Source organism: Lacerta agilis, chromosome 2 (assembly GCF_009819535.1).
Source record: "Lacerta agilis isolate rLacAgi1 chromosome 2, rLacAgi1.pri, whole genome shotgun sequence".
Lineage (NCBI taxonomy): Eukaryota > Metazoa > Chordata > Lepidosauria > Squamata > Lacertidae > Lacerta > Lacerta agilis.
In genome coordinates this window covers 83,281,545-83,297,176 of record NC_046313.1, presented here as the reverse complement: position 1 = coordinate 83,297,176, position 15,632 = coordinate 83,281,545, and the positions used below count along the sequence as shown (strand labels likewise).

The window sequence follows — 15,632 nt, the reverse complement described above, 5'->3', positions numbered from 1 at the left end:
GGATGACTGCTCTAAGCAGTATACAAGTTACTTAGGACAAAAAGATCAGTTAAAATGATAATATTAGAATTCAGTTAAAATGCCTGCTGGACATTCCACAAGGACAGGGCCGGCCTGACCTGAAATAATGTCACCAACATTTAGCTACTCTGCCAAAATTGGCCTCTATATAATCCCACTGTCTTCAGTGGGAAAGATTTAAATGTGTGTTGAACGCTTTCTTCACTTAAAAGTGATTACTTTGGCTAAGTCATGCCCTTTATAGCAGCATAATTTACTGAGTAAAACTTGGGAACAATGTTTTAACTTTTATTTTTGATGCTCATTTACTATGCAATCCTGTCATCACTTCTCAGACATACGTGTAGGATTGCAGCATGAATGTGTTCAAATCTCCAAAAAAGACATTAACAATTTTACTATAAAAAGGCTATGGTTTCACTCTTCCTATTTGTATGTATATTAAATTATTTTAAAAGGATCTCACCATGATATTTCCCATCTTTTGTTTTGCTGTCTTCTTTTATTTTTAAAATATCCACACTTCCAGATGTCATGCCAATGAAGAGTGAATTGCTCTGAAAGAGGTATATAATTTTAGTTCGGTATATACAAACTCACTGTTCTTTATAGGTCTAGTAACTTATAGTCAAGAAAAGAATGGTGTTCAGATTGCCACCCCTTTATGGAGAACATTCCTTCATGACTATCTTATCAAGCCATTCATCTTCCTTCAACCCAATTCTTCCTTTTACACAGCTTCTACAATGACTATAAGAAAAGGGTTTATTTGTTTTTATTTAGTTAAAATTTTATACTATTTTTTTAAAGGAACTTGCTCCACAAAGCAGAACCATAGCTATGGGGTGGGGTGGGGGGGGGGCTAGCCAGGTTTTTTGCCCTGGGTGAAGCCTCCAGAAGGGCATCATTGAGGCTCCCAGCATGTGTGTACGCAAATGTGCATGGGTGTGTATGCCTAGTTTCGCCCTTGCACAAAGCAGCTTACTATCTCCAATAAAAACCAACTCTACCTGGTAAGATGTAAAAATACAGAATATAGTATAGATAAGCAATAAGCCAGCATAAAAAGTGACCACAGAAGTAGAATAAAACAAAACAAGTCACAAAACAGTATTAAAACATAAAATTCAACAAGGATTAAAAACTGGAGAGATAAAATAGGTTACCTTGGGAAGGCAAGGGAGAAAAGAAGTTTTCAACAGAAGTCAAAAACATAATCAAGTTGGGACTTGTTCCATTTCTAAGGGAAGAGGATTTCAGACAACTGGTGCCACAATGCTCAAGTTACAACAGTTTTTACCTTGTGTGGAGGGGGGCACACCAGCAACAGATTTTCAACCACAGACCTAAGTGATTGGGGTGGGCTGTAGGAGGAGAGGTATACACCAGTAGTAAAACACTGAATCTAGGCTGGTAGCAAACTGGCAGCTACTGCAATCCATTCAACAAAGGTTTCTTTCACACGGTTGCCACAGAGAGCAACCATGCAGCAGTGTTTTTGCAGCAACTGCAGCTTGACACAGCACAGTAACTCTAGCATTTCCATTAACGTGTCACACAGATACATTCTCACACTAGCACCCAACTGTTCTGGTTACTCACAAGCCTTGTGAAAACAATGGTATCATTTGCTGTGTTCACTTGCGACACGAGCTCTAGACCAGGTAAGCTTCTGAAGTGTATCTGTTTGCATCTTGGGCTCTGGCACATAATTATTAGCTGCTGATGGGCCACATCGTGTCTTAAATGGACCACCTAAATCAATTGATGTTTATATTTTAAAATAGCAGTTCCTGAATGGATAAAATTAAAAATTAAAAAACCAAATCAGCGGGCCACTTAGAGCACATTTTCATATACTCTTTGGAAAGGTGCTGGTATGATTAGGTTTCACAATAATGTTTCATATTAACATTTAATGAGATACGTTGCTCTGGATGATCTCTCCAAAACCCTGCTTCTTAAGACTGCGGCTCTATAATTATTCAAACTGGCTGGACAAGCTTAGCCTGCCAGAGTTCCCTTTTGCTGAGAGGGCTAGCACTGATGGGCCTCAGTGGCTAGTCTTTGCATAACTAAGGAATTAGCTGGATAACTAAGGAATTAGCTGGATAATTTGTGTGGAAAGGGGCATGCCTTTCTACTCCCAGCTTTGCCCTGCCTAGAGGAAATTTTGTGCAGACACGGAACAACTAGATTATGCCAATTAAGTGCACGTGATGTGCCTCACCCTTTAAAATATATGCTATGAGGAGGACAATTAGCAGTTCAAGATAATACATGTAGGACACTTCTTGTAGCAGCCTTTTTGGACCAATTAATGTAACGTGATGATCTTTCACAAACCCGACAGTTCTCAAAAATAAGCAGTATAAAAAAGGTTATATTTAGACTAAAACAAGCATTTTTACATATTGTTGATAAAAGTAAGATTAGAAAAAGCGTACTTACTGGATCTGTATAAGCAGTCATTTCATAATAAACCAAATTCTGTACTGATGTATGGAGAAATAGAATTCGTCCATCCTTTAATAATAATAGTAATTTATTATTTGTACCCAGCCCATCCGACTGGGTTGCTCCAGCCCAGATGTCCCCAAACTACGGTCCGGGGGCCAGATACGGCCCAAGGGGCTCATTTATCTGCCCTCTGGTGACCCCTGCCGCCCGCTGCCGCAGCCCGCTCTTACTGGCGTGGCGGCCCACTTCTGGGTTGGCGGAGAGCTGGAAATAGCTTGTGCAAGCATCATACCCATTGCATAGCGCATGCGCACAAGCTGCCTCTGGTGCTCCACCAACCCGGAAGTACACCGGAAATAGTGTGTGCAGTGGTAAGTTTGCCGATCTGTTATCAAGGGAGGGACTATATAGCTCAGGGAGCAGAACACACACCTCAGACCCTAGCATCTAAAATGTAAGGGACCCTGAAAAGGACCTCTGGAAACCTATCAGGAAAAGACCTCTGGCTATGACACTGGAAAGACACTGCCTGCCAGAGTAGGAAAAAGTGGGATGAATGACCAACAGATGTAAGGGTAAGGTAAAGGTAAAGGGACCCCTGACCATTAGTTCCAGTCGTGTCCGACTCTGGGGTTGTGGCGCTCATCTCGCATTACTGGCCGGGGGAGCTGGCGTACAGCTTCCAGGTCATGTGGCTGGCATGACTAAGCCGCTTCTGGTGAAACAGAGCAGCCCATGGAAACGCCGTTTACCTTCCTGCAGGAGCAGTACCTATTTATTTACATGCACTTTGACGTGCTTTCGAACTGCTAGGTTGGCAATGGGAGCTCACCCTGTCGCGGGGATTTGAACCGCCAACCTCCTGATCAGAAAGCCCTAGGCTCTGCGGTTTAACCCACAGCGCCACCCGTTTGTATCAAATGCACAATTTGTTAATTTGAGGACTTTAAGTTTCATATGACTACATTTGGATGTTATCTTAATAAGCTTTTCTGGGTGTCTTTGTAACCACTTTGCATTTCTAAAAGCATGCCCTATTTCCCCTGCCCACGCACACCTCTGTCTTCAGGCAGTTCCTCCAGGAAGAAGATGAAAAATCCCCCATAGCAGAACACTGCATAAAGCAGATTAAAATGGTGAACATATTCTGGAAGGTGCTAGTTTCTTTAACACTAGTCCATAAGAAGCTGACTTAGCCTATGAACATACCTTAAGCACCAAAATAAATATTTGTCAATTCAGCATTTGCATTTCCAACCCCTGTGAAGCATGCAAATGTATACACACTAACCTATACCAGCAAGTACAAATCTAGTTGATTAAATTAATTTTATGCATATATCATCTGGCTTTTTACCTGCATACCAAGAACCAGAAATTCTTGATTATCTGCAAACACCACTCCTTCATCTATCAAGTAGCACAATGGCGAAGACAAGCTGCAGAGGCATTCGCATTTCACTGAAGTCCTGAAATTTCTTTTTCGAGTATGTTGAAAATGTTCATTCTTCTGAATACAGCTAGGAAGACATATTGAAGCAACTTCAAAGGTGGGAGCACACACTGGATGCAATACGAGTGACATGGGCACAAGAGATGAGTATTTCATGGAAAAAAAATTGGCCAGTAAAATTGCTGCACCAAACATAATACCAGTGGGTGCAGAGTACCCAATGGTACCTGTGAAGCCCCTGCCCCTCAGCACCCAGAAAGCCTCTGTATTCCTTCCCGCCTCTCATTTTGCCAGTTGCGGGAGGGGGCAGGTGGAGAGAATCAGTATTTGTTTTTCGTCCCACTATGGGAATCTGCCAGAGGAAGTTGGTCCTCCTCCTCATCTCTGAGAGGTTTGTTTGCTGCCACCTCCTCTCTGGGTGTCTGTTAGTTCCTCCATCTCTGGGGTCTTTTTAAGGGGGGCAGCTCCCTTCTCCTTTTTTTGGGGGGGGGGGGTCTCTGTAGTTTCTTTCTTTCTTTCTTTCCCTCCCAGCCTGTCTGCATCCCTTCCAGCACCCAAGAAGCACACAGTGTGAGCAAGCAGGGTTACTGCCAACAATTTGCTACTAGCAAAGCCTCCCGAAACAACAATTTTGTGGTGTTGCCCACATCTCTCTCTCTCTCTCTCTCTCTCTCTTTAGAAATCCCATATGTGGCCATGGGTCTCAAAAAGCTGGGGACCCATAAATGGAATGTCACAGAAAACTATACAGTAGTACCTCAGGTTACAGACGCTTCAGGTTACAGACTCTGCTAACCCAGATATAACGCTTCAGGTTAAGAACTGACATTGTACTCTGGCAGTGCAGCAGCAGCGGGAGGCCCCATTAGCTAAAGTGGTGCTTCAGGTTAAGAACAGTTTCAGGTTAAGAACAGACCTCCAGAACGAATTAAGTTCGTAACCCGAGGTACCACTGTATATGCAAAAAGAACCCTTTTTCATATAACTTTTGCTTTTTAATAATTAAAATATTTATTTATTAATTACATTTGCATCCCACCCTTCCTCCCAAAGAAGCCCAGGACAGTAAACATCAACATAATATTGTTATGTGTTTTTTCTTTCTCCTTTTGGATGTGTGAGTGATACATGCATTATAGTCTTGTCAACACACCATTCTAGGACGGTGACTTGTTCAAAACCATTTTTTCCCCTGTTGCTCATCTGAAATTTCATCAAAATGCAAATGTCATTTCTTCCATAGGCAGTTTATGACTCAGTCAGACCTCTATAGGTCTGCTTGAAGTCCAAGCCCACTAATGAAGTGAATAATTCATCCTGACTCCCCAGGCTGTCAGGACAGGGGATTCTGTTGTCATGTAAGAAATATTCAGCAGGTAAAAATCTCTTGAATATAAGCATCGTCTTATCTGTAAACCCTTTTTATAATTCTGTTCACATTCATCACTCCCTGTTGACTAGGGATCACATATGGTGCTCTAGTCATGTGGAATGAAATTACTTCAAAACTATTCCTGAAGAAATTAACTGGCTTAATACACTCTACCAATGCAACCAAAGAAGGCTTGAACAGACAAAAATATTTAATGAACTGAAGCCTATGCCAAATGAAAAAGTAGTTCAACAACAATTAGAAAGACTACTGAACAGATTAAGGAAACTTACGAGGCAAAGGGATGTTTCCTATGCAAGTGTTGTTGTAGCTCTCCTATAGTCCATACTGCTGCTCTACATGCTGGATTAGTCCTAGAATCAAAGCATATTTCAGGTGTTAAACCCTCCCACAACATTCTGAACTTACATAAATTACTATTCTAACATTAAAGTGATGTATGGAAGTGAAAGCTGGACCATAAAGAAGGCTGATCACCGAATAATTGATGCTTTTGAATTATGGTGCTGGAGGAGACTCTTGAGAGTCCCATGGACTGCAAGAGGATCAAACCTATCCATTCTGAAGGAAATCAGCCCTGAGTGCTCACTGGAAGGACAGATCCTGAAGCTGAGGCTCCAATACTTTGGCCACCTCGTGAGAAGAGAAGACTCCCTGGAAAAGACCCTGATGTTAGGAAAGATGGAGGGCACAAGGAGAAGGGGATGACAGAGGACAAGATGGTTTGACAGTGTTCTCGAAGCTACCAACATGAGTCTGACCAAACTGCGGGAGGCAGTGGAAGACAGGAGTGCCTGGCGTGCTCTGGTCCATGGGGTCACAAGGAGTCGGACATGACTAAATGACTAAACAACAACAACAAACGTTAAAGTGAGATCATGCAAGAGTCTTTCTGATCTTCAAGAAATCCTCCTCAGTTTTATCTTAGAGATAAAGGCACCTGAGCAAGGAGTGGGAAGCTTTGGGGGATCCAGGCATTCCCCCACACTAACAAAAAGTTAAAGTTCTCTGGAAAAGGAAACCTTATCGTGAAGGACTTGCATTTGGGGAATGCTATCACCTCCTGGCAAATAGAAGGGGAAGAAATGGAGGCAGTGAGAGATTTCACTTTCTTGGGTTCCATGATCACTGCAGATGGTGACAGCAGTCACGAAATCAGAAGACGCCTGCTTCTTGGAAGAAAAGCAATGACAAACCTAGACAGCATCTTAAAAAGCAAAGACATCACCTTGCCGACAAAGGTCCGTATAGTTAAAGCTATGGTTTTCCCAGTAGTAATGTACGGAAGTGAGAGCTGGACCATAAAGAAGGCTGATCGCCGTAGAATTGATGCTTTTGAATTATGGTGCTGGAGGAGACTCTTGAGAGTCCCGTGGACTGCAAGAAGATCAAACCTATCCATTCTCAAAGAAATCAGCCCTGAGTACTCACTAGAAGGACAGATCCTGAAGTTGAGGCTCCAGTACTTTGGCCACCTCATGAGAAGAGAAGAATCCCTAGAAAAGACCCTGATGTTGGGAAAGATGGAGGGCACAAGGAGAAGGGGACGACAGAGGATGAGATGGCTGGACAGTGTTCTCGAAGCTACTGACATGAGTTTGGCCAAACTGCGAGAGGCAGTGAAGGATAGGCGTGCCTGGCGTACTCTGGTCCATGGGGTCACGAAGAGTCGGACACGACTGAACGACTGAACAACAACAACATCCCTTCCCCCCAGAAGTGATCTGCAAAGATAAGGCCTCCTTCAACAATGGCTTGAGGTCCCTTGCAGAGAACAGGTGGGAAGAGCTGAACCCCTCCTCCACCTCTTCACTGCCTGAAAGCTTACTTTCTTCCTTCTTGGGGGGCAGGGGGGGGGGAACCAAGACTGCCACGCTGCCCTCATGCCTACAAGGTGAAAACACATGGTCAGCCTCCCTCTTGGAGGCTCTCATGGAAGCAGCCAGTGAAGTTGAATGCTTCTTAGCTGGCAGCACAGTCACATGACCACTGCATCTCATGACAGGTTGGCCAAAACTCTGAGAAGGAAGCCAAGCAAAAGTTCCACTCAAATTCCACTGGAAACTACCAAAATTTATTTACTGCTGTTCAAATGGGCACGTCCTAGGATTGCTGGCTCAGCAAGTAATTCCCCCCCCCCCCTTTATGGCTTCTGATATGCATGTGCATAAACCACAACCTCCCAGAATAAACAGCACATCCTCTATTAAAAATGACAGTGACATTTACAATATTAGATTAGAAACAGTTTAGGAACTAGTTAGTCAAACCTCAAAGCAATATAATCTCTCAAATCCTTGCATATTACACCACAAATCACAGTTATATAAGGTAACCGAAAATCAATAGGGTTAATAGAACAGAAATTCATTATTAAATCCCCAGTGGCATAAGATGCTAAAAATTCAGTTTTAGGGCAGTTTGGACAACTTTTATGGTAGTTTATATAAGCAAGGAACCATTAGATTTAGCTCATTGCTAGTTATTAAGAAAGAAACATTTGAACATTAGTTACAAAAGGGAAGAGTGCTTCTGTCTCAACAAACTATAATAATTATCTATACCCACCCATCTGACTGGGCTGTCCCAGGCTGCTTCCAACATACATAAAAACATAATAAAACATTAAACATTAAAAAAAAAAATTCCCTATACAGTGTTGCCTTGTCAAATGTTTTCTAAAGGTTGTATAGTAGTTCTGGGGTTGCATAACTCCATACCCTCCAACATTTCTCTGATGAAAACAGAGACATCCTAAGGAAAAGTGGGACATTCTGGGATCAAATAAGAAATCGGGATGACTTCTTTAAATCCAGGATTGCCCCTGGAAAATAGGGGCACTTAGAGGGTCTGGTATTCTGTACTACAAGTGCCTCTGTACTTTGCTTGGTGCTTTGTACACAGCCTAAGGCAATGAGGGCCAAATTCAATCAGATTGTTGCATTAGTGGAAGGCAGCACAAAGATTCTTGAGAGTGCAATGGGAACTTCCTCCTCTCCTCGGCCCATACCATTCCCAGATCTGCTCAGGAGGGTTTGGGGATCCCCACAGCAGATTTAAGGAGGGGGGGGGAGAGAAGGTTCTGTTTTGTAGGGAAAATCCTTGCACCAATGGAACCTTTGCCGTAGTGCTACATCAAATACAACTCTGAGTTCATTAAGTTTACATCTGCTTAATTTCACTATGCAGCCTCTCCCTTTGAGCCAAATTACCCACTTAAAAAAAAATTGTATTCAGTGTTAGTGCTTTCGGCAGATTTGTTCCTTAGTATGTACAAAGTCCCCGATAGTAATCTTCAACGCATCAATAACAATGGGTGTAACTTAATTAAGCAATAACCCCATTTTCTCAAGGCGTTAAGGGTTGTGACTATTAGAATGGCTCATCATGAGTTCAAGCATTATGTTTGTCACATGTTAATTAGCAATTACGCATTATCCCACTGAATGTGTAAAATGAAACACGGATTCATTACCAAACAATAGGAACAAACTGGGACATAATAAGTCTGTCATTCTTGCTATATTTAAAACAAATGGTATTAACTCACTTTCATAATACAGAAGTCATGTCATCTACTTTTATACAAAAATCATCCGAGTTATATTTTCAGTATTTTTAAAACCAAATTCAAAGTACCTAAACACTTTGCTGTGTTTAGGTAATTTAGAGCTGTGCTGCGTTTAGGTAATTTAAAACCCACTGCTCATTAAATTCATTCCCACAGCAAGGCACAACATAAAAAACATAATGAAATAAAACAAAAACAAAAATCAAGCTGCAACAGCAATAAATCAAACTTACTTTACAGCACCATGAGTGACAAAACATCTACAATCAACAAACCAAATGCCTGAGTAGAAGAAAATATTTCTACAAGGGTTTTTAATGTCCACCCAATCTCAAATACTGGGTTGGTGTTTACAAGGGTTGGCAGTCAAGCAAACACCTACCGGTAGGTCCTATGCAGTGTAGGACTTTGTAAGTTAATGCAACACACTGAGCTTGGTAACTAACTGACAGTCAGTACAGTTCCTCCAGAACTGGTGTTAAGTTTGTGGGTAGCCACCAACTTTACTGTTGCTTTCTGTTCCTGCTGCAACTCACAATCCAAGCCCACAGGCAGACCTATATAAAGCACATTGCAGAGATCCAACTGTGAAGCTACCAGTGCATGGACCACTGTGACTAAGCTAGACTGGCAGCTAGACTGGTGACTGGGAGTGGCCACCGAGACCATAGAACACTGGTCCTGACAGACCTACATTGGCTCCCAGTATGTTTCCGAGCACAATTCAAAGTGTTGGTGCTGACCTTTAAAGCCCTAAACGGCCTCGGCTCAGTATACCCAAAGGAGCATCTCCACCCCCATCTTTCAGCTTGGACACTGAGGTCCAGCACCAAGGGCCTTCTGGTGGTTCCCTCACTGCAAGAAGTGAGATTCATTACAGGGAACCAGGCAGAAGGGCTTCTCGGTAGTGGCGCCCCCCCCCCCCCCTGTGGAACACCCTCCCATCAGATGTCAAGGAAATAAACAACTGTCTGACTTTTAGAAGACACCTGAAGGCAGCCCTGTTTTTAATGTTTGATGTTTTATCATGTTTTTAATATTCTGTTGGGAGCCGCCCAGAGTGGCTGGGGAAACCCAGCCAGATGGGCAGAGTATAAATAATAAATTATTATTAATTACTACTACTACTACTCCTATTACTACTACTATCCCTGGCCCAGGAATAAATGCAGTTGGTGTTGGTAAAAGGCACTCTTTGCCATGGAGCTGACTTGTGCCTTGGATGGAAAAGGTCCTTCTGATTCAGCAGAAGGAGCTTGCTGGCAGAGATGAGAAGGTGGTTTCTCCTGTTTTCCCCAGTAGCCCCCATCACCACCTCCCACAACATTCTGGAGGGTTCCCCAACTCCTAGGACCAGAGTCAGTGGACGGTGGTGAGGGGGCTTCATGGTAGGACAGAATTGGCAAAATTCACCTTCCCATCCAAACTATTGTTAGTCCTTGGTTGTTATCATTTGTACAGGATTTTACAAAATGTTGCAGAAGAGAAGCAATTCATAAATCAGGTATACTGAGTGCTACATATATTTATAATTTTGTGTTTTATGAGGATCATTTGAGGGTTATTATTAATGTATTTTACTTTTTCTTTAGTTTTTTGTTTGATATATTGGGTTTTTTATTCTCTTTAGTTTAGTTTGAATTTTATGGTACATTAGGTTGAAAACCTTTAATAAAATTGATTTTTAAAAGGAAAGAAATCAGGTATCCAGAAGATGAAAATTTAGATACTCTCTATATTCTGTGGGTCTTCTGCGATTACCATATGCAATCAACCATAATCAAGAAAATGAAACCACTGTAGCTATTTTAATACAGTATGTCCATTCATTCAGGTCTTATTCCTAAATACACTGAAAGGGAAAAGTATGCACAGGCCTTCATACTGCCAAGCAGTGCTGAAAAACATTATTCTTCTGTTTGTATGTTCTCATGTATATACCCTTGCCGAGACTGATTTGTAGAAAGGATGATTTAAAAACAACAACAACACTGCCAAGTCTCAGCAGCTAGATAGCTGCTTGAAAGGTTTTTCATCTGCTAGATACTTCTGATGTAATCGAGAAAAACTCTCTCAATTAAAACAAGCTGAAAAGGTTCACAACTCCCAAGAAGACTCGTTATAAAACTTCCTGGCTTCACCCAGCCCTTTCCACGTTGACTTGTCACATGAGGAATCCTTGCACATCAGCAGAAGGTTTGGGCATCATCTTCTAAGGTGTGTGGTCCATTGAGCATTTCCAGTGACCCATTTAAACTGTTTCCCAGAACGCAAACAACTTTCTCCTCCATCTGCTCATTACAGAACATGAATACTAGTGTGCAAGCTTGTACAGGTTTGTCTGCTGTTATCAGTCTGTTCTTTGAGGAATCCCTTATGAGTTTCCATGTTTCAAAACCACTAACCTAGCAAGTTCAGCTTTATCCAGTTTACTTGAATGGATAACTTTACTTATGAAGCTGCGGAGAAACTGAAACTGACCAGAACAAAGGCAAAAACGAGATATCGCTTTTCAAGGCTTCAAGGAAGAGGGGTGATTAATTCTAAAGACAAGCCCCACTGTCTTCTGCTCAAAAGGGGAAAGCTGGCAGGTTCCTCATTCTTGAAATAGAAATGAACACACCCCATTATGAAACAGAAATGAACCCCAGAGTTGTGCGCAACTGGACCTAATGGTGAGGGGTCCCTTTACCTTTAATATACAAAAAATATTAGTATGCACAGTGGTGCACTGGTTTCCATTTCACACCCACAACAAACGTTGCTGAATGTGAAACTGTGAGTTTGAACATTCTAAAGCTTTTTTTAAAAACTGAAACCACAAAAGTCTGAAAAGTGGAGTATAGATGTAAAAAAATAGGAATAAAAATATTGAAAACCACTACGGTCAGATTCTAACTAACCCTGCTTCAAAAGCTAACACCAGACAGACTATTGCAGAGGAAATGCATTCATCATATATCAGGCTTTAATTTTGTTTTCATTGTCGGGTTTTCTCCCCGCATCATGTTCCATTTTGGGGATTGCTCAGCCATTCTGTTCCCATAAGCCACTTCAGGAACGGTTTCCACACCTTTGGCCAGGAAATTTTTGAGTAGGAGGTGATACCCACCATTTTCCAGGAATAAGCTCCATTTTGAGCACAGCAGAGATTCCCTGAACTGCCTCTGTGTTCTACCATTGTCTTTCACTGAGGATACAGCAAAACATAATTTACCAAATTCTGCAAAGCCCAGATATATTTCCACCACACTTTTAAACATATTTGAACTAATATAACAGGTGTGCATCTGCTCAGCAATACTTTAAAGAACAACATGTTCAAGAACAAGCAGCAGCACCTAAGAGCATAAGGAGAGCCCTCTATACCTGGCCAGTAGCCCATCCAGTCCGGCATCCTCTCCTCACAGTGGCCAGCCAGGTGCCTGTGGGAGACCCACAAGCAGCACCTGAGAGTAACAGGACTCTCCCCACCTGTGGTTTCCAGCATTTGGTACTGAAAAGCATAATGCCTCAAACCATGGAGGAAGAACATAGCATACAAGCCACTGAAAGCTCTGACCTCCATGAGCGCATCTAATCCTATTTTAAAGTCATCCAAGTTGGTAGCCTTTCGTGTGAGCGAGTTCCATAATGCCGCTTTCCTGAATCTTCAGTTTCATTAGATATCCGTGAATTCTAGTGTCCTGAGAAAAACTTTTCTCTATCCATGTTCTCCATTCCATGCATGATGTTATATACACTGGTACCATGTCACCTCTTACTCGTCTTATCTCTAAACTGAAATGTCTCAAAGCTTTCCTCACAGGGGCATTGCTTCAGTCCCTTGATCATTGTGGTTGCCCTTTTCTGAACCTTCTTCCAACTATACAAAAATCCCTACAGTCCAGACACTTATTTACATGCTGTTTGTATGAGAACTAGGCCTACTATATCACAGGTACCTGAAGTATAACATCACTGGAGGTGCCAATATTGAAGGTGCCACTGTCCCAGCCAGGAAGAACCATCTGAAGCGGGCAATGACACATCACCAGAGGAGGAAATCTACACAGAGAAAGGGAGAAAATGGATAGGGAAGACACAGCTGTCTGTTTTCCCTAAGGAGACATATTCAGTTTTATTGTACAATTATATAGGCCTACAGTTAGGACTTATTCAAAAAGAATACATTGTAACTCAACTTACAGATGACAAATTTTCAAGTAATGTCCTAAAGAATTCACTTAAAAAAATAAATAAACCTGAGAGCACCAATATTAGGATGGAAAATGCCATAAAAAGCATTGGATTTCAGTCAAATTTACTGCAAACACATATATTTAGCCTCAGAGCATTAGACACAGGTAGTTGCCATATTTATAACACTATCGTGTTCTACTGGTGTATTGTTGTTGTTGTTGTTTAGTCATTTCCAACTCTTCGTGACCCCATGGACCAGAGCACACCAGGCACTCCTGTCTTCCACTGCCTCCCGCAGTTTGGTCAGACTCATGTTGGTAGCTTCGAGAACACTGCCCAACCATCTTGTCCTCTGTCATCCCCTTCTCCTTGTGCCCTCAATCCTTCCCAACATCAGAATCTTTTCCAGGGAGTCTTCTCTTCTCATGAGGTGGCCAAAGTATTGGAGCCTCAGCTTCAGGATCTGTCCTTCCAGTGAGCACTTAGGGCTGATTTCCTTCAGAATTGATAGGTTTGATCTTCTTGCAGTTCATGGGACTCTCAAGTGTCTCCTCCAGCACCATAAGTATCTACTGGCATAAGTATCCTCAACTGTTTCGTTTCCTTCTCCAAAATCCAGAACATTTAATTAATTTCAGGTTATTGTTATATTGTTTACACAAGTAATCCGAGTGGCTTTCATATCCAGAAGTAAAAATATAGAAACCAAGAATACACACACATCCTACACAGCAACCAGCATAAAACAATATGTTAAAGCAGTGCGAATCAAATATTTAAAAGCTATCAACATGTAGCTAAACATGGGGACAGAGGAAACTTCTCCCTGGGGACAGATTCCTTAAATTCTGTACCACCTTTAAGAATGATGTCTACAAATCAAATATCATTACAAATGTGCCTCAAATAGGTCAATATAGACAAGTAATGTAGTATTTTGATGTAATGTTCACTTCACTGCCTCTTTGCCTTAGAATGAACAATATGGAAAATATCATTTCATTTTTCTATACCTTTTTAACTTGCAGCAACACATACAAACTGAACAATCAACTGTTCTCAATATTACAGTGGGAATGCAAGTTTATCTTACTCATCAGCAAATTTATTTTTGGCTTCTATTAAAAACCTTCAGCACCTAATAACAGTAAAATCTTCAGGCGCTTCAAAATTCCCCAGTGTCACTTGCTAACATCACCCAATAGAGGGGAAAAAATCTCTCGAGAGTTAATCCAAACTAATTCTTTGGAATTAAGGGTGGATGATTACTATCAATCACCAGGGCTCATGTTTAAGCCAAAAATGCTACAATTCACTGAGCACATTGTGTGAGACAATGCCATTTTGGCAAGAGCTGAAAGGGCACAACAAAAGGTTTTACAGAGGGAATTGGAGTCAACTTCTATGGCTGGATGAGTGGAGCAAAGAACCACAAGCTAGAGGTGCCTTGTAAACTGGAACAGTAAATTAGGCCTACACCTTTTGCATTAGGCTTCACCATGTTGTTTCTGTTTCTGCAGTTGAAGAAGTACCGAAGGGGCGTATATACACACATTCTTGCCCTCAAATTACAAATGGCCTGTTCTTTAACCTACTCTACTCAACTAGTTTTTTTAAAAAAATATTTAAATATTGCATTTACTTGGCTCAAAGCTGTTTATATAAAAGTACCACAAAACAACATAAAACCGCAATAAAATGAGACTAGCATACTTTTTACAGCAAACAAGACATTTAAAATAATTCAGCAGCCAGCAAAACAATAATTTAGTCAAGCCCCACATTCAGTCAGCCTCCAGGACTCCAGCCTCACCTCCAGGTGAGGTTTAATGTTGAACTGTTGGCATTTATTCATCAGCTGTTTTTTTTTTTTAGGCTGTTAGGAATGCTCTTATGTACAGTACGTGTTAGTATTGCACATATGATATTGTTAAGTCACTGCTTTATTGTTATACGTAGCTCACCCTGGGAACATTTGGTGAAGGGTGCATAACAAATATGCTAAATAAGTAAATAACCACATGGAAAAAGAGGGATTCACAGCTGCTTTGAAAGTTCACAAAGAGCAGAGGCTAGTGAAATGATTCTCTGTGGAAAGCTACCCATGATGGATGTGAGTCGATCAAAGAGGGAGGTGAAAGCTGGTCCTATCTTTAACAGGTAAGAAGTGGCACTGAAGCTATGCCACTGTTACTCTGTCCACAACCACATGGTTGTATGGTGCTGACTGAATTGCCCTCTGCTACTCTACCCCAATAAGTGGAAGCTTCCCCTACCCCGTGACCCCAATCTTCACCCAGTGACAGATAAGACAGTTCCAGCTAGCAAACTGCCAGGAAGAGCAATCTACACCCCAGATCCGCCATGCTGGAGGCAGTTTGGATAGAGCGGAGGTGTCCAGTCCTGCCTGCCTCTATCAGAAGAGAAGCCCCTACCAGTGAGGAACACCCCAATGCATCCACCCAAATGGCAGCCAGAAGCTACCACTGGCGATATCCCAGTCAATGAAAAGTCCTGAAATGGACCATTTGGGGAGTGGGGATTGGCTGCTA

General features: G+C 41.8%; 1 protein-coding gene across 1 annotated transcript in view; it reads right to left on the bottom strand.

Annotated features, from left to right (window-relative positions):
* Positions 1-15,632, bottom strand: part of LOC117042324 — a 71,193-nt gene that overhangs the window by 34,690 nt on the left and 20,871 nt on the right. Inside the window, exons 12-16 of the mRNA XM_033141871.1 lie at positions 5,600-5,680; positions 3,839-4,001; positions 2,473-2,547; positions 1,624-1,776; positions 488-578 (exon numbers count right to left, since the gene is read on the bottom strand). Of these exons, the coding sequence (XP_032997762.1) occupies positions 488-578; positions 1,624-1,776; positions 2,473-2,547; positions 3,839-4,001; positions 5,600-5,680 (563 nt within the window). The remainder of the gene's footprint in view (positions 1-487; positions 579-1,623; positions 1,777-2,472; positions 2,548-3,838; positions 4,002-5,599; positions 5,681-15,632) is intronic.